The sequence below is a fragment of the Camelus bactrianus genome, chromosome 2, assembly GCF_048773025.1.
Source record: "Camelus bactrianus isolate YW-2024 breed Bactrian camel chromosome 2, ASM4877302v1, whole genome shotgun sequence".
Taxonomy (NCBI): domain Eukaryota; kingdom Metazoa; phylum Chordata; class Mammalia; order Artiodactyla; family Camelidae; genus Camelus; species Camelus bactrianus.
The window spans coordinates 126189694-126215824 of NC_133540.1; the positions used below are offsets into that span (position 1 = coordinate 126189694).

A 26131-nucleotide genomic window follows, 5' to 3' on the forward strand; every position below is an offset into this window, starting at 1 on the left:
ACTAGTTTGGGTATTAAGAAAAAGTAGCAATGACCTACATTTGGCTTGCTTATTCCTAAGTTTAATTAAGGAAAAAAAAATAACAATTTACCCATGAGAGTACCTTATCATGGGTAGGGATACACTGTTAATTTTTATATTTTTCATGTTAATTCTCATAGTAATCTTGGTATATAGATATCATTGTCTACACATTGTAGAAAAGGAAACAGAGACTAAGAGAGGTTAAATCATTTATTTAGTTTCACAGATTATATTAAGTGATGAAACCCAGTTTTATATGATTCTTTATAATATGTAAGACATGGTAAGATGGGCAACTGAGAATAAATCACTGCTTTATAAAAGACTATCTTGTGACATTCTACATCAGCATCTCCTTGGGTATTCCTTCAAAATATAAATTTCCTGGATCTAATCTTACAATTAGTAAAATAGATTCACTGGGACTTAATCATATAATATATATTTGTAATGCAGAATCAGAGTGATGTTTTACATGCAGAAAAGCTTGAGAACCACTGGATTAATATTATGTCTCTTGTCTAAAACTAAAAGGCTACAGATCTTCATAGTGACTTTTTTCCTTCCTAGGTTAGGCAGATTTTAGAGCTTTGTCCTAACCTGGAGCATCTGGATCTTACCCAAACTGACATTTCAGATTCTGCATTTGACAGGTTAGTTATTTTTGAATATTTATATTTAATGATCTCTAACTGTGAATCAATAGAATCGTTCCTGTAATTTTTCATTTGCATAATTTGAGTTTAATTATACTATGGTTTTTTACTATCAGATTTCAATCATGTTATGTCAGTAACTTGATAGCACCCTCCAGTTCTTTGCCTCTTGTCCATAGATCCCAGCTGATCCAAAACTCGTGTATCATTGTCATCTTTATAATCTTGTGCTCTGCCTAGGCCTTTTAAAAAAATTTCTTTTGAAGTATAGTCAGTTACAATGTGTCAGTCTTTGGTGTACAGTACAATGTCCCAGTCATGCACATACATACATATATTCGTGTTCATATTCTTTTTCATTAAAGGTTATTACAAGATACTGAATATAGTTCCCTGTGCTATGCAGAAGAAATTTTTTTTTAATCTATTTTTATGTCTAGTCTGCCTAGGCTTTTAAGCCTTGCTGTGCAGCCATGTAGATTGGCGCAGTTAGGCTCCGAGTACCATTTGGCAAAGCTCCCTCTTAAACTGTTCATAATTAGTCTGAAATTCTAACACTTTCTTTAAGCCACACTCTTCACAACTTTGTTTCTTCTTACTGTACCTTACCTTGCTCTTTCCCACCTCTTCCTGTTTTAGCGGGAGTGATGTACTCATCTCTGGCTAAGGCTAATTCTCTCCCAATTCCTAGAGCTTATTTCTTCTGGATCTTACTCCACTAATTATTATATTCTTTCTTTCATGTGTGTACGGCCTTTCCTCTACTGGTTACTTTTCAGGATGATAAGCAGTCTCTCCCTTCCATACCCTTCTCCTCTCCTACCCTTCCATTAGGTTAGCGATACTCTTAGTTCCTAATTACTCTTACTGTCTTTTCATATCCCTAACATGTAAAATAGTGCCTGACAATAGATATTCAGTAAATGTTTAATTATATTAGATTTAAAATCTTTCTTGTAGTTTCCATCTACTTACATGTAATCAGATGCTTTTGAAGATTTTAACAATATCCACTAATAGTCTTGTTACCTCTGAATTATAGTTGGTCTTGGCTTGGTTGCTGCCAGAGTCTTCGGCATCTTGATCTATCTGGATGTGAAAAAATCACAGATGTGGCTCTAGAAAAGATTTCTAGAGCTCTTGGAATTCTGACATCTCATCAGAGTGGCCTTTTGAAAACTTCTACAAGCAAAATTACTTCGACTACATGGAAAAATAAAGACATTACCATGCAGCCCACCAACCAGTATGCTTGTTTGCACGATTTGACCACCAAGGGCGTTGGAGAAGAAATAGATAATGAACATCCCTGGACTAAGCCTGTTTCTTCTGAAAGTTTCACTTCTCCATATGTGTGGATGTTAGATGCTGAAGATTTGGCTGATATTGAAGATGCTGTAGAGTGGAGACACAGAAATGTTGAAAGTCTTTGTGTAATGGAAACAGCATCCAACTTTAGTTGTTCCTCCTCGGGTTGTTACAGCAAGGACATTGTTGGACTAAGGACTAGCGTCTGCTGGCAGCAGCATTGTGCTTCACCGGCCTTTGCGTATTGTGGTCATTCATTTTGTTGCACAGGAACAGCTTTAAGAACTATGTCAGCACTCCCAGAGTCTTCTGCATTGTGTAGAAAAGCATCAAGGACGAGATTGCTTAGGGAAACAGACTTAATTTACTCTGGGAGTGAAAAATCTGATCAAGAGACTGGACGTGTACTTTTGTTTCTCAGTCTGTCTGGATGTTATCAGATCACAGACCATGGTCTCAGGTAAGTAATCACTTGCAGAGTATTAGGAAATGGACATGTTCTCATTCTCAAATAGAGTATAAAATTTTGAATCTAAGTCATTCCTTTCAACTAATTCATTTAACCAAAAGAGTTAACCAAGATCTTTCCTACTTCAGAGTGTTAGAACAATATAACTTCAGCATTAAGTTTCAGTTAGTTCGATGCCTTTGTGATATGGAAGAACATAAATTTAAGAGTTTAATAAATACTTAGCAAATCTGCAACACATTTTCTAAGGTACTTTAGTGAATGTAAAGATGAATAAGTTACAATTTTTACCCTCTAGGACTTGTAACAGAGAAGAATATATATATGCCATATTCTGTTGCTGTGTGTTATTTGTGTACAGTTCCTTAAGGGATGTTGAATTAAAGATTCTGTGGGGATTAAAGGAGAGAGAGAGAGACCTCCTACCAGTTGCAGCAAACAGTCTGGATAAGAATGAATTGAAGAATGTAATGAAGAGATGGCACTGAACTGAACCTTGAAGAAAGATGAAGGATTTGATGGGTGGCAGTGGGAAAGGAGAACATTCCAAGCAGTGGGGATCATTTGAGCCCACAGTCAAGCCCTGTTGTAAATATTGTTCGGCCAGTTATGATTGTTCTCATTATTAATAATGTGTAGTAATTGTTTGATTTTCTTTGACATGAGCCTTTGGAAATGGATTTCATGTTTTCTCTTTCACCCTGTAATAGGCTTGAGTTTTACTGGGGCTCTTTAATAATGGGGTGTCAGACGTGTTAAAAATTGGAGATTCATACAGCATAAAGCCTAGTACTCCCTCTTGTCTTAAGTGTGATCTTTAGCAGATTAAACTGAACTCAGTAGGGGGTGCTCAGAGGAGACTTGGTGTCCCTGTTTGGTTATAATGAAGGAGGTGTATGTGAAATGGTGGGAAATAAGGCTTTGGCAGAGTTTGCATTTAGGGAAGAGTTCATTTGGCAGATAGGGAAACATTTATTTGATACTACTTGGATTGGTAGCTTATCAAAAAACTTGCATTCTGAGTGCAACCCAGATTTAAAGAAGTGCAACTCCTTTTAATCAGATTATCTTGAAGGAATCGTTCTTAATCGTCTAAGTGTTTATTGAGCACCTGCTGTATGACTTGCCCTCTTCTAACTGCTAGGGATCCAAAATAATTGAGACAAATTCCCTGCTTTCATAGAGTTTATAACCTAACGGTTAAAGTAGACAACAAAGATACAGTATCAGACTGAATGTTCTGAAAAAAGGTGAAGTATGGTTATAGGATAGAGAATACAGAGAATATTCCTTCATATTTGATGGACAGGAAAGGCCTTGAAAGGAAGCATTTTTTTTAGTAGAGATTGGAATGAAGTTAAAGAGTGAATTTTGTGCATCTCCTGGGAAAGAAGCTAAGGAAATAGAAAATAGTAATTTAATTTTTAGAAACTTTTTTTTTCATTCATTCTATTGGTTTAAAAAGTAATTTCATTAACTTACAATAAGTTCAGCTGGTGTCAGTAGGTTTAAGAACAAATAAAACTTGTGCAAGCCTTCAGCTCAACTTCTGGGAACAGAAGTGCTGGTTGGGAGCGTTCTAGTATCACTCTGCATTAGTCATTATGTTTTATTTGGGAATGTGTAGCATGAGTTCTGACAAGTTGGTTATGGGGCATGTTAAAAGAGCATTGACTGTAAGAATATAGGTTGAAAATCAAAGTTTTAAACTAGATTGAAGCCATAGGGAACAGATAGTGTTGTGTGTAGTCTTCATGCAACATTTTCTGGTTTTCATAGGAATGAAATAAAGTAAATCTTGGCTATCATTGAGTAAAAAGCCTCTTATTTTAAGTCTCACTTTCTTTGGCCCCCTCACATTGCCATCACTGTTTGGGTATAAACTACTCCTTTCTCTCCTTGAACCCAAGGCAACTGCTCTTGAGTCTTTTGCAGATGCCCTGTATAGTTGGGTCTGCAGTCAAATATTCTGTCATTTAATTGATGGTTTCACCATATAACATGTAAAGTAATTATTGGTATGGTTGGATTTAATCCTACCGTTTAACTGTTTTTCCCTTGTTTCTCTTTTCTTTTTTACTGTTTTGTCTTTCCTGACTTGTTTTGGATATATTAAGTACTTTTAGTATCTGCTTTATCTCTACTGTTGGCTAGTATCTCATTTATTTCGTGTGTGCTCTAGGGTTTGTATGCATCTTGTAAAAAAAATTGTGGTATAATTACATACCAGAAAGGTTACTATTTTAACCATTTTTAAGTGTACAACTCACTGGCACTCTGAGTTCACAATGTTGTATACTGTTCACCATTATCTCCAAAACTCTTTTGTAATCACTCAAAACAGAAACTGTAACTATCGAACAGTAATTCCTTATTCTCCCATGCCTCCCGGCTCCAGTAACTACTATTTTATTTTCTGTCTCTATGTTTGCATTATTTATACATCAGAGATACATCATGTAAGTGGAAACATACAACATTTGTCTTTTGTGGCTGGCTCATTTCATTTAGCATTATGTATTCAAGGTTCATTCATGTTGTAGAATGTATCAGAACTTCATTCCTTTTTATAGTGGAATAATGTTCTACTGTATTTGTATACCACATTTTGTTTCTTCATTCATCATTGATGTCATCAGCCACGGGCACTTGTGTTTCTGGCTTTTAACTGTTGTGAATAATGCTGCTGTGAGTATTGATATACAAGTATTTGAATGCTTGTTTACATTTCTTCTGTAATTTCTTTAGCAGTGTTCTGCAGTTTTCAGTACGAGTCTTTTGCCTTCTTGGTTAAATTCATTCTTAAGTATTTAAATCTTTTTAATGCTATTATAAATGGAATTTTCTCTATTTCCTTTTCAGATTGATTGTGTTAGTATATAGAAATATAACTGATTTTGGTGGGGGGGTGATTAGGTTTGTTTGTTTGTTTGTTTATTTATTTATTTACTTATTGTAATGGAGGTACTGGGGATTGAACCCAGGACCTAATGCATGCTAAGCGCACACTCTGCCAATGAGCTGCACACTCTGCCAATGAGCTACACGCTCCCCCTATAACTGATTTTTGAATGTGGATTTTGTATCCTGCTACTTTACTACATTTGTTTATTAGCTATAATGGTTTTTATTGTGTGTGTGTGAATTCTTTATAGAGTTTTCTACATATAAGATCATGTCATCTACAAACAAAGATAATTATACTTCTATCTTTCCAGCTTAGATGCCTTTAAAAAAATTATTTTTTTCTAGTTTAGTTGCTCTGGCTAGAACTTCCAGTACTGCATTAAATGGAAGCATCCCTAGGGGGCATCCTTATCTTGTTTCTGATCTTAGGGGGGAGAAGCTTTCAGTCTTTCACCATTGAATATGTTAGCTGTGGGTTTTCCATATATGGCCTTCATTATGTCGAGGAAGTTCTATTCCTAGTTTGCTGAGTATTTTTGTCATGAAAGGGCGTTTGATTTTGTCAAATGCTCTTTCTGCATCAGTTGCGATGATCATGTGTTTTTTTTCCCTTTAGTCATTAATGTGGTTTATTAAATTGACTGAGAACCGCCCTTGCATTCCTAGGATAAAACTGACTTGATCATGATGTATAATTTGTTTAATATACTCCTGGATTCAGTTTGCTAGTATTTGTTGAACATCTTTGCATCTATATTTACAAAGGGACATTTGGCCTGTGATTTTTGTTTCTTGTGCCTTTGTCTAGCTTTGGTATCAGGGTAATATTGGCCTCATAGAATGAGTGGGAAGTCTTCCTCTTTTTCAGTGTTTTGTAAGAGTTTGAGAAGGATTGTTGTTAATTCTCCTTTGAATGTTTAGTAAATTTACCAGTGAGGCCATCTGATTTTGACTTCTTAGTTGGGAGGTTTTGATTATTATTTCACTCTCCTTACATGTTACAAGGCTGTTCTGATTTTCTGTTTTTGTTCTTTTTTTTTCCTTGAGTCAGTTTTGTTATTTTTTGTGCTTCTAGGAAATTTGTCCAGTTCAGCTAGGTTGTACAATTTTTTGGCATACAGTTGTTCATGTTACTATTTAATAATTCTTTCAATTTCTGTAACATCAGTAGTAATGTCCCAGCTTTCATTTCTGAATTTGGTAATTTGAGTCCTTTTTTTTTTTAGTCAGTCTAACTGAATGTTTGTCAATTTTGTTGATGATCTTTTCAAAGAAACGAATTTTTTGGTTTAGGTTGATTTTTCCCTATTATTGTATTCTCTATTAAAAAAAAAATCTCTGCTGTAGTTTTTATTATTTCTTTCCTTGCCTCGTTTTGGATTTAGGTTGCTCTTCTATTTCTGATTTCTTAAGGTGTTCAGTCAGGCTGTTGATTTAAGATTTTTTTTAGCACTGGTGTTTACGACTATAAATTTCACTCTTGGCTCTGGTTTTGTTGTATCCCAGGAGCTTTGGTTTGTTGTGTTTTATTTTCTTTCATCTTAGTTTTCTTGTGATTTCTTTTTTGTCCCATTGATTCCTTAAGAGTGTATTGTTTAACTTACACATATTAGTGAATTTCTAATTTTCCTTATGTTACTGATTTGTAGTTTCATTACATTGTGCTCAGAAAATATACTTTATATCAGTTCAACCTTTTAAAATTCATTAAGACTTGTTTTATGGCCAAATGTGGTCTATTTCTGTTCCATGTGCACTTCAGAAGGTTGTGTATTCTGTTGTTGTTGGCTGGAATGCTCTCCGTCTGTCTGCCAGGACTAATTGGTTTGTAGTATAGTTCAAGGTCTCTACTTCTTTGTCGATCCATTATTAAAAATGGGGGTATTGAAGTCTCCGACTATTTCTGTAGAACTGTTTATTTTTCCCTTTAGTTCTGTCAATTTTGTTGTATATATTTTGGAGCTCTGTTGTTAAGTGAGTATGTTCATAATTTTTAAAATCTTAGTGGAGTTAAACTTCTACCAATATGTAGTATCCTTTTCCTTTTGTAACCTTTTAAAAATGGAAAATCTCTTTTGTCTTGCAGTATTATAGCAACCCTGGCTCTCTTTTGATAAAATTTTTGCATTGAGTATCTTTTCTCATGCTTTTACTTTTAACCTCTTTGTGTTTTGTGTCTAAAGTGAGTGTCTGTATACTCTTACAGACAGCATATAGATGGATTATGTTTTTTTTAATTTTAACTCTCAAATTTTTTAATCTTTAGTCCAGTCTGCTAATGTCTGCCTTTTAATAGGAGAGTTTGATGGATTCATATTAATTACTGATAAGGAAAAATTTACTTCTGTCATTTAGCTATTTCTTTTCCTTTTGTCTTACATGCTTTTTGTTTGTCATTTTTCCTATTATTTCCTCTTTTTATGCTTTGTTTTGTTTTTGTAGTATACCATTTAATTCCCTTTTTTCCCATTTTCTTTATTTTTTTAAAGTTAGGTTTTTAGTTGTTACTTTAGGGATATAGTTAACATGAACTCAAAACAGCCAAGTTTGGACAACCCAATTTCATTTCAATCATGTACAGACACTCAACTCTTGACATCTCTTTCTCACCTCCTTTATATTGTTATTGGTACAGGTTACATCTTTATACATTGTGTGCCCTTTAACATAGATTTGTAACTGTTGTATTTTTTTTGTATGCATTTTTAACTTCTCACTTTCTACCTTCAAACAATATTATACCACTTTACATAGAGTGCAAGAATTTTAAAACAGTAAGCTCCTGTTCCTCTCCCCATTCTTTGTGCTGTTTTTGTTATATATATATTTTTTTCTTAATTTTATGTTGTTGTTGTTGGGGTGGGTAATTAGGTGTTTTTATTTATTTATTTTTAATGGAGGTCCTGGGGATTGAACCCAGGACCTTGTGCATGCTACTGCTGAGCTGTACTCTCCTACCTCTCTTAAAAGTTTTAAACCCCATAATACATTGTTGATATTTTTTTCTTTAGACAGTTGTCTTTTAGAAAAATTAACAAGTCTTGTTTCACCTTTTTTGGCATTCTTCATTCTCTCGTACAGGTTCATGTTTCTTTCGATTTGGTATTGTTTTTCTTTTGCCTGCAGTATTCTCTAGTTTTTTACACTGTAGGTCTTTTGGCAGTGAACACTCTTAGCTCTTGTCTGAAAAGCTGCCACCTTCGTTATAGAAAGGTCTTCACTGTGTATCGTGCTCTAGCTTGGTAGCTTTGTCTTAGCACTTGCAAGATGTTCCATTGTCTTCGGCTTGCGTAGTTTCCTAAAAGTCTGTTTCGCTTTTATCTTTGCTCTTCCATATGTGATACAATTTTTTTTTTCTCTCCAGCTACTTTGACTTTTTTTCTTTCTTTCTGCTTTTAATGCAGTTTGCCTGTGGTGTGCCTTGGTGAGGTTTTATTCACCTTTATCTTGCTTGGGGTTTATTGAGATTCTTGGATCTGTTGTTTCTAGCTGTCATAAAACTGGAAAACAGAATTCAGCCATTATTTCTTCAAGTATTTTTCTCTCCTCCTTATTCTTTTACCACTGCTTCTTGCTAGAATTTCATATATGTTAGGCTTGATACTGTCCTACAGGTCACTTTAGAACATTAGTTTCCTGGACTATCATAACAAAGTATCACAAACGAGGTGGTTAAAATGATATAAATTTATTTTCTCACAGTTCTGCAGTCTAGCCGAGATCAAGGTGTTGGCCAAACCATGCTCCCTCTGAAACCTCTAAAAGGGCGTCCTTTCTTAACTCTTCCAACCTCTTATAGATCCAGGTGTTGCTTTGCTTGTGACAGCATATACATAACCCCAGTCTCTGCCTCATTCTTCACATGGTCATCTCCTTTTCGTGTCTGTGTATCTGCATTTTCACACTGAATTTTCCCTGTGTGTGTGTGTCTGAATTTCCCTCTTCTTACGAGTATACCAGGCATATTGGATTAAGGTTCATCCTATGACCTGATTTAAACTTGATTAAATCTGCAAAGAGCGTATTTCCAACTAAAGTCACTTTTATGATACTGATGGTTAAGACGTCAACATATGTTTTTGGGGGGAAGGAGACACAGTTCAACCCATAACACTAGGGCTTTTTTCTTTTTACTGTTTTTGTTCTTTTTTCTCCTGGTTCTTCATTTTGGCTAATCTGGTTCTTCTTCAAGTCCAGTAATCATTTTTGCAATGTCTAATCATTAGCAGAATGCTAATCTCATTCACTGTATTTTTTATTTCAGATACTATGTTTTTCACCTTTAGAAGTTTCACTTGGTACACTTGTGCTCTATCCCGTCATATATACATATACACACATATCAATACATAAATAATGTATGTAAATATATTGACACATACAAAAATATTAAAATATATAGATGTATTTTCCTGTTACTTTCATTATATTTACATTTTCTTTGAAATTCTTGAGTGTACTTAAAATATAAAATTTGTTTTAAAGCCATTATCTACTAATTTCATTATCTTTATCACTTACTGTTCTATTTCTATTGATTGATTTTCTTTCTTGATTCTTTGAGTGTCTAGTAGTTTCTGATTGAATACTAGATAATGTGAATTATAGATTGTTGAATTCTGGATTTTGTTCTAGTCTTAAAAATGATTACTTTTTTGATTTTTCTTTTTTAGTTTTATTAAGTAGAATTTTTACAGTTTGCACATATACGTTATATTGCATGTAAATACATATATACAAGATACTGCACATTTTTTTAGTTTACTTATGTGTACTGAAAATTGTTTCTAAGAATAGATTAGAGTTTTAGCTTTTTAAACTTACATAGTTATCAAAGAAATAAAGCCAACTGCAAAAAAAGAATCAGCAGAATGTGATAATCGAGTCATAAAGGACAGTCAGGTGTGCTTACACATATTCAAGAAAAGATGATTGCTGTTGAATCACTCCCTGGTCTGTATTGTTTCTATAAGTTGATTATATTTCTGTAACTTTTTTTATTGCATGCATTGTCAATACTTTGTTTAAGTGTTTCTTTGAGGACAGAGAATGTATTTTCATTTTGTATTTTACTTTGTTGGCCTGCGCCTGACATCCTTGGGCATTAGGGATAAAAACTAGACTAGAGTGATCTGTCTAGAATGCACTTCTTATTACTTGCTGTTACTCCTCTGTCTAAACCTTTCAGTGAGTCTTACTGCCCTTTTGTTAAAATTCAGATTGTTGGCCTTTGCTTACCCCTGTAGTTTATGTCTTGTTACCTTCTTTAAATCTTTTTCTTTTATTTCTTCATTTCTTCACCTCTGCCAAAAAAAGCCAATAAATAGGTAAATGTAAACATAACACCCCCTTCCCCAAACACACAAACACAGAGCCATCCCTTCTTAATCTGTACTCAGCTGTTTTCTTTTCCTTTAGCATTGATGCAGGCAGACCTTGTTTTATTGCACTTCTTTCTATTGTCCTTTGCAGATAATGGCATCTTTCACAAATTGGAGGTTTGTGGCAACCCTTCATTGAGCAGGTCTTTCAGTGTCATTTTTCTAATAGCATTTGCTCACTTCATGTCTCTGTGTCACACTTTGGTAATTCTTCAATATTTCAGACTTTCATTATTATATTTGTTATGGTGATCTATGACTAGTGATCTTTGATAATACCGTGGTAATTGTTGCAGAGTGCAACAAACCATATAAGATGGCAGACCTAATTGATAAATGCTGTGTGTGTTCTGACTGTTCCACCAACTGGCTGTTCCCCCCTTCTCTCTCCCACTCCTTGTGCCACCCTATTTCCTGAGACACAGCAGTATTGAAATTAGGCCACTTAACAATTCTCCAGTGGCCAGTAAATGTTAAAGCGAAAGGAGGAGTTGTGCATCTCTCACTTTAAATCAAAAGCTAGGAATGATAAAGCTTAGTGAGGAAGGCGTGTCAAAAGCCAAGATAGGTGAAAGCTAGATCTTCTGCACCAGTTAGCCAAACTGCGAAAGCAAAGCAAAAGGTCTTGAAGGAAATTAAAAGTCCTGCTCCACTGAACGCACAAATGATAAGAAAGCAAAACAGCCTTATTACTGATACGGAGAGCATTTTAGTGGTCTGGATAGAAGGTCAGACTAACCACAATATTTTTTTAAGCCAAAGCCTAATTTAGAGCAAGGCCCTAACTCTTCGGTTCTGTGAAGGCTGAGAGAGGTGAGGAAGCTAAGCTGCAAGAGAAAGCTGGCAGAGGTTAGTTCATGAGGTGTCAAGGACAGAAACCATAACATAAAAGTGCAAGATCAGTCAGCAACTGCTGACAGTATAGAAACTAGTTTATAGCAGCAAGTTATCCAGAAGATCTAGCTAAGATAATCAATGAAAGCAGCTACCGAAACAACAGATTTTCAGTGTGGATGAAACGGCCTCATACTGGAAGAAGATGCCATCTAGGACTTGAATAGCTAGAGAGGAGAAGTCAGTGCCTCGCTTCAAAGCTTCAAAGGACAGGCTGACTCTCTTGTTAGGGCTAATGCAGCTGGTGACGTTAAGTTGAAGCCAATGCTTATTTACCATTATGAAAATCCGGAGGCCCTTAGAATGATGCTGAATCTGCTCTGCTTGTGCTCTATAGATGGAACAACAAAGCCTGGATGACAGCACATCTGTTTACAACATGGTTTACTGAATATTTTAAGTCTGCTATTGAGACCTACTGCTCAGAAAAAAACATTCCTTTCAAAATTACTGCTCATAGTTAATGTACCTGGTCACACAAGAGTGCTGATGGAGATGTACAAAGATATCTGTGGTGTTTTCATGCCTGCTCACACAACATCCATTTTGCAGCCCATGGATCAGGGAGTCATTTTGACTTTAAAGTCAAAGAAGTACATTTTGTGAGGTTATAACTGTCATATGGAGTGATTCCTCTGATTGACCTGGGCAAAGTCAATTGAAAACCTTCTGGAAAGGACTCACCATTCTATATGCGATGAACATTTGTGATTCATGGGAAGAGATCAGAATATCAGCTTTAATAGGAGTTTGGAAGAAATTGATTCCAGCTCTCAGGAGTAACTTTGAGGGATTTAAGACTTCAGTGGAGGAAGTAACTGCAGATGTGGTGGAAATAGAAAGAGAACTAGAATTAGAAGTCAAGCATGAAATGTGAATGAATTATCTTTGTAATTAAACGTAAAACAGATGAAGAGTTGCTTCTTATGGATGAGCAGAGAAAGTGGTTTCTTGAGATGGAATCTACTCCTGGTGAAGATGCTGTGAAGATTGCTGAAATGACAACAAAGGGTTTAGAATGTTACGTAAACTTGGTTGTTAAAGCAATGGCAGGATTTGAGAGGACTGACTCCAATTTGAAAGTTCTCCTGTGGATACAACGGAATCAAACAGTGCTGCATGTTACACAGAAATCATTTTTTGAAAGGAAAAGTCAATCAATACAGCAAAGAAACTTCATTGTTGTCTTATTTTAAGAAGTTGCCACAGCCACCCCAGCCTTCAGCAGCCATCCCTGGTTAGTCAGCAAAGCCCTCCGCTAGCAAAGAGCTGGGCTTGCTGTGAAGGCTCAGATGATATAAGAAGGTTTTTTTTTGGCAATTAGCCATAAAATAAAGTATTTTAAATTAAGGTTTGCATAGTTTTTTAGACATAATGCCTTTGCATACTTAGTAGACTGCAGTATACTGTAAATGTAACTTTTATATGCACTGGAAAACCAAAAAAAAATGCTGTGACTTGCTTTATTGATTTTCGCGTTATTGTGGTGGTCACAAGCCGAACCTGCAGTGTCTTGAGGTGCTCCTGAACCGTGCTCCTAAACCACGTTCCTCTTGTCTTCATATATTTGCATTTGCTTTCTCTCTCTCTCTCTCTCTCTCTCTCTGTTTAACATACATTTATTGGCTAACTTCTGTTCATTTCTATCTCCATTCCAGTTTAAATGTCACTGCTTATGAGCAACCTTTTGCTACCCCCCCCCCCCAAGGCCCTTCAGAATATTCCCCAGAAAGCGTTTATCATATGACATTCTAACTGGTTGGCTTGCTTGGTTTTGCACTAAACTCAGTGAGGCCAGTTGACTACGTGTGTGGTTTACTCAAGTGTATTGTGATGGGAAGTTTTATATTCCATGCAGTCCATCCTCAGTGTACTGAAAATTTTAGAACATGAAGTAGTCTCTGCTTTGAGATAACCTCTGAGATCTTTAAGACCATATTTTAGAAGTTGTTTTGTTTTTTATTATGAGCTATTCAATTTTACAGGAAAAGAAGAATTAGTAAACTTTAAACTCTAATTGTCTTCTTTTAAACATGTGTGTCTCTAACTGCTCTGGCCCTGTCAAGCCACTGAGGTTTTGAACTCTGCCACTGTTGCTGAACTGTAGGGGTGGATCAGGGAGCCTGTAATTTAAGTAAAAGCCAGTTCTTCTCAGTCAAAATGTAAGGAGAAATACGCATGTAAATCTCTCATATGTATTGGGGTCTTGATAAAGTGTTTTTAATAAATCAGTTTTTTTTAAAGTGCAGTGACAAAACATTAAAATATTTGTGCTAATCTTTGCACATCAGTGTCTCTCACTGAATATGTATTTCCAATTTGTTCTAATCTCAATTAATTGTGTACATACTTAACTTTACTTCCTAATTTCCATGTACCTGCATAATCATGCTGATTTTTTTTACTAAATTTATTATATTATTAGTTTCTTAATATCCCATTCAAGATAGACTATAATTTTCCCAATTTTTGCTGTTATAGTGTGGAAAATTCATGTTCCCAATTTTACTCTTGATATTTTTCAGCTCTGCCATCGTCATTTTAGCCAGTTTCTCATTTTTTAAAAATATAAGTTACTATTTTTAATCTTCTACAGTATTGGGTTTTCATTTTTATTGAAATGAAATTCACATACTATTAAATTCATCCTTTTAAAGGGTACAAGTCAGTGGTTTTAATATATTTACAAGATCGGTGACTGTCAGCACTATCAAGTTCAGAAGCATTTTCATTATACCAAAAAGAAACTCCATACTCATTAGCAGTCATTCCTCATTCTTCTTTGCCCCCAGCCCCTGGCAACCACTAATCTACTTTCTGTCTCTCTGTTCTGCCTATTTTGGACATTTCATATAAGTAGAATCATGCAGTGTGTGGTCTTTTGTGTCTGGCTTTTTTCATTAACACAGTGTTTTCAAGGTTCATCCATGCTGTAGCAGGTATCAGTACTTCATGGTTACATAATATGTAATTGTATGGATAGACTATATTTTGTTTACCCAGTCATTAATAGACATTTGGGTTATTTCCACTTTCTGGGTATTATGAATAATGCTGCTGTGAACATTTGTTTGCAAGTTTTTCTGTGAATATATGTTTTCACTTCTCTTGGATATATACCTAGGAGAGTAATTTTGGGTCATGTGCTGACTCCATAACTCTGAGGAACTGCCAGACTGGTTAGTTAATTTCTTGATAATTTTTACTTAGACAGTCTGGTAAGAGAATGTAAATGACAATTCCAGGATTCAGTCCTTCCTTTCTATAAAACTGATTTACTCTAATGTTCTTACAAAGAAAAATTTCATAAACTTGTTTACTGAATGTCTTTAGAAATGTCTTTGTTAAATGTATCCTGACTAATGATGGAAGTTAGTTGTCATGTTTTATAGAAATTTAAAAATTTTCTCATTACCAAATTAAAAGGTTTGTTAATAGTGGTCCATTGGGCCATGGGAATACGTACGTTTTCATGGATTCCATATAATTAATATATTCTGATTGTTGAATTGCTTCTCTTACAGGGTTTTGACTCTGGGAGGAGGGCTGCCTTACTTGGAGCACCTTAATCTCTCTGGTTGTCTTACTGTAACTGGTGCAGGCCTGCAGGATTTGGTTTCAGCATGTCCTTCTCTAAATGATGAATACTTTTACTACTGTGACAACATTAACGGTAATGCCTTTTAACAATGAGATAATTTTGGAGGAGTTGATTTAGAAATTTTTAACAGTGCTGATAATTCTTAGTGTTTCTATTTTGTTATCTAGATTTCTAGTTACCAGATATTTTTACTTTCAGTTTTAGTCCTTTTCTAAAGTTAAATTGTTAATGGGGAGTTATTTCAGCTATCCATTCTTTAGATTTTATAAGCATGTAATTGTTTAATCAGCCCAAAGTGGCAAGTTGTTGTAGAATTACTAACATTCTTACAAAATTTTGGGAAATTCCTCTATCGTGAAAGAGTACTCGTAAACAGTTTAGAAGTATTGATGTTCTAGGTACGTCTAATTGTTAGGGATGGTAGAGTAGTTTTCTTGGAGGATAACTTCATAAAATATAGTAGAAGAAGAAGCATTTTGGTAATGGGAGCTCTTCATGGATCCTGGATCTCGTTCCAAATAAATCTCATAGAAGAGTGAGGAGGATGGTCGGGGTGGTATTGGGAAGAGGCTTGAGATGCTTTAAACATGACTAAAATTCTTATAGTATTTTGGAGATTGATTCCTGAACCTCCTTTTAACAATCATGAGATAAAACTTTCCTGATTTTTTTTGTTGTTGTTGTTTTTTAAGCCTATCCCTGCCTTGTAGTGGGCCTGTTTAACGAGCTTTTCGGGCCTATTTAGTGTATTTTCTCAAAGTAACATACAGTGCCCTGTTGGACATTTCATAGTCACTGGTAGAGACTGAAGTTCTGAGGCATAAAAAGCTGTTCCTCAATTATTAGTAAGCAAATCAACCTCCTGTATTTACAACTGGAAAAAATGTACATGGTTCAGATTCCACTGTGTTTTTACATTATATATTGTTATTTTTGAGAACCCAGTTCATCTTAAGATGGTGGGAATATAACCGGGTTTCTCTCAGGCAGAAAAATTGACAGGAGCCAAGAAGACTAGAGGAATGGTCTCTACTTTAATGACATTTAAAGTAGGCAGAGAAGTTAGCAAATCTGTTGTTTCTCAGAGATTAGATTTTCCTTAAAATATATATGAAGAGACAGGAGATAGCAGCTCCCTGGTTTCTGGACTCACACTGGCAACGCAGGAGGTGGCTTCCCATGTCTTTGAAATAGCAGCACTAAGTTGGAGCATTTCTTTGCTCTCTGTTGCCTTCGGTGTGTAATAAGGAATGGTGAAGATGAAGGTCATTTTAGTTGCAACCCACTAAGTGTACAAAAGAAAGTGTGATTGCTACAGTGAAGCACTTGCTGCTTCTGCGGACGCAGTGAGTTTGAGAAGGGAGTTTTTTTTTAATATACAGTTATGTCATTGTAGGTTCAGTGTTACTTACTAAGGCTTCTAGGACATATTAATGAAAAGTAATCGGTAAGCAATCTTTTTTTTTTTAATAAGAAAAACATCTTATTGGTAGGTTGCACTTGAATTGTTTATATTGATTTCAGCATAGATTATGCTTGTGGGAATAAATCTCATAACTGAATTCGTTACATTTATTTTGGAGTGTATATAGATACTGGGTTGGTAGGGGGATTGGGTTTCACTTCATTTTTATATTTGCCTACTTGTTTTGTGTGTGTGTGTTTTAAAACTTCTTGAAGTAATCTAAATGATAGTATAAAGTTAGATACTTAAAATCTTTTGTACTTTGTTAGTATGTTAGAATTCCTTTCATATTGACTGGTTTCGAATATATAAATATTAATATGTTCCAAAGGAGTGGCTACATTCCTTTTATTGAATGTTAAGATTTTTTTTTTTTTTGATAAATGAGTGGTCCATTTTCAATAAATGAATTTTAATAAATATGTCTGACTTTGAAAGGTTTGAAAGGAAATTTACAGTGCTTATATAATCCAGTACCAAGTCTCTTTTTACAGCTTCATGATTTGGGGGAAATGGAAATCCTTTAAAGTTTACAGGGTAACTTGTCATATGAACTTATGTTGTAGAGTTCTAACCAGTTGCTCTTAAAGCAATCGTCTGCTGTAATCGTTTCCTTTAAAAGACATATGGACAACCTAGAAAGTATTAGAATAAAGTTGCATTTTATCCAGTTTTGCGAGATGACATGGTTGATCCAGTATCTTTCATTACAGTTTCCTTGTATAGTAAATATTTAGTAACTGCTAAGGTCTTCCTTTTTATTATTATTTTTTATTATTTTTGAAAGTAGTTATGTTTTATACATGATCTTAGGCTATAGGGGGTATGTTTAGGTGACAGATTATATTTTAATATTTGAGAGTAACATTTAACTAAAAATGTGTTTTGTCAAAAGAGAGTTTACATAGTTAACTAACTACCTAAAAGAAGTAAATACTGATAAATAATATTCATTAACTAAATAATAGTGATAAATAAAACAAAATTTTCTGTTTCCTAAGCAATAGCAGACATTTTGGAAAAGATAAATAAGTAATCAGATACTTATACAAAGTCTACTGTGTGGAAGACAGTTTACTAGGCATTGACATAAATGTCATTTTTATTCTGAATGATTCTTCATGACATTTAAATTTGCTATTTGATTGATAAACAAATTAAGATTTAGACATAAAACAAGAATTCTTAGCCATAACATTTAAAAGATTCTATGTCATTTAAGAAGTGTTAGGTAGAATTGCATAATTTCAGAGCTCTGAAGAACATTGGATCAATGATAGCAAATAAACTTTTGGCTTGATTTGCATTTCAATGTATGTTTAATTTATGAATTAAGATAGATTAGCTCATAGTTCTGTAGGTGACACAGTCTCAGATGATTTGCTTTCTTATGTTTCTAATTTAAGTTAAAGAGGAATTCAAGGTAAGTGAAGGTAAGTGCAGATATACAGCAGAAGTAATATGCGTAAAATCTAGGAAAAACATGTCATTCAATAAGAAAAATGTGGGAAAATAACAATAGCTAGTAAAGTTGTAGTTCTTATCTGATTTTTTTAAATGCTTTTTTACAAAATTTATTTTTTACCATGCATTTAAAGATTTTATTTGTGCAAGTTTTTTCTATTTTCTTTGTTATTTAATACAATTTATTCCTCATATATTATAGCCATTTGAGTTTTTTATCTCATACCAAGATCAACATTTACAGATTATAAGTCAAATACTCACCTTTTGAATTCTGTGTCTGTGGAAGTGCACATTCCTACTTGAGATACTTAGTGTTAGTCATGCTTCTTTCTAATGCTGCCTCACTTTTCCTGTTGTCTGTTTATTCTGTTTTCCATTTGCTCCCTTTTCTGAACAATCTTTCTGTGATGCTAACGGCCTTACTGTTAATCATTGCGTACGATGTCCATTCTTTGGAAATTGCTGTTCTCCCCTTTTTTATATAGTATGAAACTAACAAGTTAAAAACAGTGGTTGTCTTCACCTTTGCTTTGCTCGAGGCCTTCAACAAAATATAATTCCTTCATGGATGATGTCACTTTTATGGATTATTAGGATAGTCACCTGAATGTCATTGAGCTTATGATGGGATTGGAGCTTGGAGGTCGTTGGTATTGGTATTGGTATTAGTGTTGGTTAAGTACAATTTATGCACCGAGAATTCCAGTGAAACGCACATGTTCTAGTGCGTATTTGAGGGAGGGCGCACACACCAGTATGAGCGAGAACTTTGTTTTGTGATGAATAAGGAGATCCTGACAGATGTCAGCGTTACATTCTACCTAATATGGGGCACATATTTTTAGTTCTACATTTTTCTTTCCCAATTATCCGTAATACCATCCCTTAGACTTTGAGAGCAAAGAGTGACTCAGGTCACCAGGGTGTAGGCTGAGCATACTGGGCCCCTGTATTTTGGGGAGGATGATGAAAACCTGTGTGATACAGGCATACCTCAGCAATATTGCAGGTTCGGTTCCAAACCACCGTAATAAAGTGAATATTGCAATACAGTGAGCAACATGAATATTTTGGTTTGCCAGTGCATGTAAAGATTACATTTACACTATACTATAGTCTATTAAGTGCAATAGTATTATGTCTTAAAAAGCAATGTTCATACCTTAATTTAAAAATATTTTATTGCTAAAAAATGCTTACCATCATCTGAGCCTTCATTGATTCATAATAGTAACATCAGAGATAACTGAGCACAAATCACCATAACATAATCATAATGAAAAAGCTTGAAATGCTGAGAGTTACCAAAATGTGACGCAAGACAAGAAGTCAGCAAGTGCTATTGGGAAGATGATGCCAGTAGACTTGCTCAATGCAAGGTTGTCACAAACCTCCAGTTTGTAAAAAAAAAAAAAAAAAAAAAAAAAAAAGCAAAATCTGTGAAGTGCAATAAAGCAAAGCACAATTAAATGAAGTATGCCTGTATTTGGAAAACGATGAAACTTTTGAATAGCTTCCTTGATCCAGTTGGCTCCTTTAAAGCTGTTTTCTGTCTTGAAAATCAGTAGCATGCTTCATTTTGATTGCTTTCAGCCATTGCTTATGATTTTTCATAGGCCACTGTTGATTTCAGTATAAAATTTCTTCCTTGCCTTTCTATCCTTTTGAAAAATAGGAATATAGCTATTTTGAAGTGTTTTAGGGAGTTTCAGTTTGGAATATTGCACCAAAGTCTCCATTTCTCTTTCCTCATATTTCTCCCTTTCAAAAAATTTAAAATTATATACTGAGAAAATGATAGTCAGATATGTTTTTACAAAGGCCACCAGTTCAAGCATTTCATCACAGGGACTGTGTCAGTTCAGGGCAATGGTAATGAGGCAGGGGACTGTGTCCTGGAGAAAGTCTCTACTTGGTGACTGGCAGATAAAAGCAGTAACCAATGTAAGTGGTGAAGAAAGGAAAGCAAAGAAAGGGCTCCAGGAATAGTAGTTAAAGCTGAAAATGTATTCAAGAGGAAAACCTGGTTAGAGGTTATTAGTGAGAGAAGAGTATCAAGCCATAGGATCTCTTACGAGGGCATTTCTAATATCTGATGGTATGAACTAGGAAATTTCATTTTGGCTCTGTAGTTAAGATGACTAACATTGTGTCTTATTTTAAGGGGAAATAATCTTAGGAAAAATGCCACTTCGTGAATTCTAAGCATTTGACACATTTACCTTTTCATGTTAAAATTGGAACAGATTTTAATTTTGATTAAATAAAGAATAGGCTGTGGTAATTCAATTTTATATTTAAAATGATTTTAAATTTTAATTATGGGAAATTTTAAAAACATAAACATAATAATACAATGAACCCTCATGTATCATTGGCTTCAGCAGTTATAACCTGTGGCCAGTCTTTTTCTCATATAGCATTGCCCATTCCCATACCTGCTCCCCATTTTCCAGGTATCATATTAATTTTACAAGTTAAATATAAGTATCTGAAAGTAAGTGAAATTAGAAGCAACTGCAGTCCCAGTATGCTTGTAAAGTTCAGTAGTTTCTTTTCTTACTTAAAGATACATTATTATTTCCATAGTGAAATATGTGAACATTATACTTAATTGATTGCATAGCCTAAGAAATTTGCCTTTTATATTAATCTTATATATTGCCATTTCAGGAATACAAAGAAAAGTTAAATTCTGGGAAATGTGTGTTTTATGTGTTTAGTTGCAAGTAATTATTTTCTTGTGTTGATATTAGCATAGTTGCTGCCTTTTGCAATGGATTACTACTTTAAAAAACAAAACAAAGCTAATTTCACATTTTTTCTGAGTTAAAGTCTAGATATCATTTCAGGGTACTATGCTTTTTCAATTATAATCCATTTGATATATTCTATAATGAAATTATATTTCATGTACTTTTGTGGTCCTTATCACAATTACAGGTATTTTGGTTCTAACTGATGAGTAAAGAACTCATTAACTTTGTTCATGATGCAACCCTTCAGGGCTTCAATGTAGTCAAAACATCTTTTCCACATTTGCCTGCCTTTATGAAAACTGTGACTCATTCAGAGTACTCAATATTTGAATATGTGTCGTGATAACTCTTTGACATTTTCTAATTCTGAGCAATGTTCCCTGATGGATCTTTTAATCTAGTGTTTGGGTAGCATACTGTGATTAGAATAAAACCTCAGTTATTCCACAAATACTTTATTACTTTTCTTTGTAATTAAATCACAATTTTATTATGTCTTAGATATGTTTATTTAATTAGTCACTCATTATATTCTTAATTCTGCAAGATAATTTCATCTAGCCCTACCATATGATTTTTTTTGGGTACAGATGTTAAATAAAAATATGGCAGACATGTTAAGGCTATGTCTGCATAGTTTATTTTTAACATATTTTGAAGATAATATTTATTGTAATTGCTCAATACTGGATTCTTTAGCTTATTGGTTACAAATAGGGTTGTTTTTGCCTTAATTATGTTTCTAGGAAGGATGTTCATGGTATAAGAAATCCATTGTTAAGTTAGCCTGGCAGTCTTGCTTCTGTGGGTTATCTCATTTCTTCTTGGATTTTTTATTTTGTAAGATTGTTGCCAAAAAAATTATTTCTTTTCCTTCTTTCTTTTCATTTAACTATAAAGTCAAGCTGCTATTGGTGATTTTTGTTTCCAAATAATTTTTTATACATTCATTGTGAGGTATTTTTACTTCTATAAGTGTATTACTAGTAAAAAAGAAAAATCAGTGTTTTACTTTTTTCATTAGCAAGATTATTTTTATGTGATAAGAAATTCCTCCTTTCACACTTTTCTGTTTTCATACAGGTCCTCATGCTGACACCGCCAGCGGATGCCAGAATTTGCAGTGTGGTTTTCGAGCCTGCTGCCGCTCTGGCGAATGACCCTTGACTTCTGACCTTTGTCTACTTCATTTAGCTGAGCAGGCTTCCTTTCATGCACTTTACTTATAGCACATTTCTTGTGTTAACCATCCTTTTTTGAGTGTGACTTGTTTTGGCCCCATTTCTTACAGCCTCAAAAATCTTAATTTACCAGTGAATTGTACAGTGTTGTTTCTCTTGCAGATCATATTTTTGTTTTAGAAAGGGGCTAGGTTTTTTCATAGGGTGAGAACAGTTTCATCTGATTTCTTTTAAATTGAATACTTTGGGGGAAAAATGTCACTAATGCCATGCTATTTAAAGTATTTTTTAGATTACTTTGAGTTTTGAAGTCAATGGGGTTATTGGTTCTCTTTATAGGTAAACACTGTACCAAGCTTTGCAGATCTTTTCAGACATACATTTCTGAAGTTTTATTTTGGAAACCGGTCTCTTTTCCAAAGTATTTCCTTTATTTGAACAATTCTCAGAGGGCCAATTCAGACATACCTACATATGATTCTTTAAGATTATAAAATAAATTGGCTTCTTGGTGTTAGCTCAGGGAGCTGGCACAGCACCAGTGCATCTGCATTTGCTTTTTTCAAAGACCCCTGTTTCCCACCACAGTCCCTAAATTGTCACGTTTGGGAGGGGTTTTTAAAAGTTCCACAATCATTTGAAGAAATGTATAAATAAAATCTACTTTGAGGACTTACCAAGTAATTTCTTTTGTGTTTTGATTTTGTTGTAAATCTCAATCCAGGGTTACTTTACTGTGAAATAGAACTAAATATTTTGTCTTTTGAGCTTCCATGAAATCATGACCCTGACAGTTAGTTTTAGACGGATACCTAATTTTGTTGAGCTGAATTGTCTTTTTGAAATTAATTGTGCAGTAGTCAGAATTTAAACTTGTAAGTTTAGCTTTATTGCTGTGTGAAACAACAATTGGAATGGAGACCTATTATTCAGAAAGGCACGTGTTGAGTCAGTTTTATGTCATGCTGTGTATAATTTTACATCATGAAGAAGAGAACAATCTGCAGCATGTCTTCTGTTTTTATAAATACCTGCAAGGCTGTGGAAGAGGAGGTGGTCTTGTAATCTTGTTCTTTGTAGTCCCAGGTATTTTTTGTTTGTTTTATTGGGTGAGAGGAGTAGGAAAGATGTAAACTACAGGTAGACAGATTTCAGTTCAGGCTTTATTTTACACAGTTTTCTAAAGGTAAATGAAGAATCATTTGATGGGAATATGAACAAGGAGAACACTCAGCTTTTAAACTTATTTTGAATGACATTTGAGTTAAACACTTCAAGGGAAGATCACCTTTAAGGGAGGACATCTAATGACTCTGAAATTTCACCTTCCTCTAAGGGTTCTCTCATTTTGATTCCATCGCTGTTAACATTTGCAAAATAAAAGATAGAACCCCGTAAGTTTCTTGAATGAGGGATAAGGTAGCTGTGTAAGCAGACCATCTTACCTTTTGAGTTTGTCTCTTAGCTCAAAGTCCTCGGGTCTTTTGTGACACCACTACACCTAGCTGTCTGCTTTAAAAGTCTGGCTTAAGCACAAAGGAAAAAAGTCAAGACTTAGAGAAACTGAAAGGAAATTTGAGTTTAGTGAGCAGTTACAGGGTCAGAAGTAGGTCAGAAGTTATTTTGTAGGTTGACTGTTTTGTGGTCACTGTATTTTTATTTCCTTAAGTATTTAATAAAGTTTATTTGAAAAACTGACATCAGGGACTATTTCAGGAAAGTAAGCTTAAATAAGTCTTCTGGAGTGAGTCCTATTCAACCCCATACTTCATCTCTTAAGTATTTATATGAACTGCATGGTAAAATTACTCATCTGTAACCATGGTTCTGAGTCATCAAGGGAGGACTACAATTTATACCCCATGTAATCAGAAAACAGTGTAATATTTTGGGAGTAAAATTTTTGATCATACTTACAGACAAAAAAATCATGATTAAATGATGTTTTGGGACTTAGCCTAAGTGTATTCATTATAAATTAATTAATTTGAGCAGTTGATTTCCCAGAGGTTCCAGGTAATTGAGGTGCCTCCCCACTTTTGCTCTGTCCTGTACTACTTGATGTTAGCAAACCATTTAATAGGATTGGCAATCTTGAACCAAACTGACTTCAATATGTGAGCACATTTCATGCGGAAACTGATTTTCTCCCCCCCCCACCAGAAATTCCATGGGGAGATAGCATAATCTGCATTTAACTTTTAAATATTATTAGTATTTCTTTTCTTTTTTAAAAATTACTCTTTTTTATTGAAGTGTGGTTGATTTAAAATGTTCATTTCAGGTGTACAGCAAAATGATACAGTTATACATATATATACATACATATATATATGTTCAGTTTCTTTTCCATTATGGCTCATTACAAGAAATTGAATGTTGTTCCCTATGGTATACAGTAGGTCCTTGCTGCTTATCCACGTCACATACAGTAATGTATATCCGTCAATCCCAAACTCCCTTATTGCTCTTCTACTATTAAGGGGGCAGTTAATACTTTAAATTTTTTAAAAATTCATTTTTCATTGAAATATAGTTGACATACATTGTGTTAATTTCAAGTATATTGCATAATTATTTGATATTTGCATACATTATGAAATGGTCATACATCTGCGATACATCTGGTAATCATCTGTACCCATATAAAGTTCTTACTGTATTACTGACCATATTCTTTATGCTGTATATTATGTCCTTCTGATTTTATATAACAGGGTTTGTACCTTTTAATCCTCTTCACCTATTTCCCCCACTCCCCCATGCCCCTCCCTTGTGGCAGCCACTGGTTTTCTGTATCTGTGCTTTTGTCTTGTATTTTAAATTCCACATATAAGTGAAATCATGTATTTGTCTTTCTCTGCCTTATTTCACTTAACATAATATCCTTTAGACCATCCATGTTCTTGAGTGGCAAGATGTCTTTTTTTAATGGCTGAGTAATGTGTGTGTGTGTGTATCTCACACCTTTATCTTTTTCTTTCCGTGGACACTTAGGTTGCTTCCATATAATGGCTGGGTTGTAAGTAATGTAGCAGTGAACACTGGAGTGCATGTAACTTTTCGACTTAGTGTTTTTGTTTTCTTCAGATATACTCAGAAGGGAAATTGTTGGGTAATACGGCATTCTACTTTAAAATTTTTGAGGAACCTCCATACTGTTTTCCATAGGGGCTGCCTCAACTTACAGTCCCATCTACAGCTCACAAGGGTTCCCTTTTCTCCACATGTCGCCAGCACTTGTTATTTGTTGGCTTTTGGTTGATAGCCATTCTGATAGGTGTGAGATGGTATCTCACGGTGGTTTTGATTTGCATTTCCCTGGTTATTGTGATGTTGAGCATCTTTTCATGCGTCTGTTGGCCATCTGTATGTTTTTGGAAAAATATTCAGATCCTTTGTCCATTTTTTAATCTGTTGGTTTGTTTTTTTTGATGTCAAGTTGTATGAGTTCTTTGTGTATTTTGAATATTAACCCTTTGTCAGATAAATCATTTACAAATATCTTCTCCCATTCAATAGGCTGCCTTTTTGTTTTGAGAGTTTTTAATTTTTGCTGTACAAAAGCTTTTTAGTTTGATGTAGTCCTATTTGCTTGTTTTTGCTTTTGTTGCCCTTACCTGAAAAGACATATCCAAACTATTGCTAAGACCAGTGTCAAAGAGCATACTCTCTGTTTTATTCTGGGAGTTTTATGGTTTCAGATCTTACAGTTAAGTCTTTAATCCATTTTGAGTTTATTTTTGTATGTGGTGTGAGAAAGTAGTCCAATTTGATTCTTTTGCATGTTGCTGTCCAGTTTTCCCAGTTCCATTTCCCCATTATATATTCTTACCTCCTTTCTTATAGATTAATTGGTCATAAGTGTGGATTTACTTCTGGACTCTCTATTCTGTTCTATTGATATATCTATTTGTTTATATGTGCCAGCACCATACCATGTTAATTACTGTAGTTTTGTAGTATAGTTAGAAATCAGGGAGCATGATACTTCCGGCTTTGTTTTTCTTTTTCAAGAT

At 34.4% G+C, this 26131-nt stretch overlaps 1 protein-coding gene across 2 annotated transcripts in view; it reads left to right on the top strand.

Annotated features, from left to right (window-relative positions):
• FBXL5 (F-box and leucine rich repeat protein 5) overlaps positions 1–22788 on the top strand; it is a 40592-nt gene extending 17804 nt beyond the window's left edge. Inside the window, exons 8-12 of one of the 2 annotated variants that reach the window (XM_074350024.1) lie at positions 595–677; positions 1723–2448; positions 15164–15312; positions 16637–16687; positions 22015–22788. In XM_074350024.1, the coding sequence (XP_074206125.1) occupies positions 595–677; positions 1723–2448; positions 15164–15312; positions 16637–16674 (996 nt within the window). In that variant the 3' untranslated portion in view covers positions 16675–16687; positions 22015–22788. The remainder of the gene's footprint in view (positions 1–594; positions 678–1722; positions 2449–15163; positions 15313–16636; positions 16688–22014) is intronic. The other variant, XM_074350026.1, reaches the window with a different exon arrangement.
• Positions 22789–26131: the final 3343 nt, after the last annotated feature.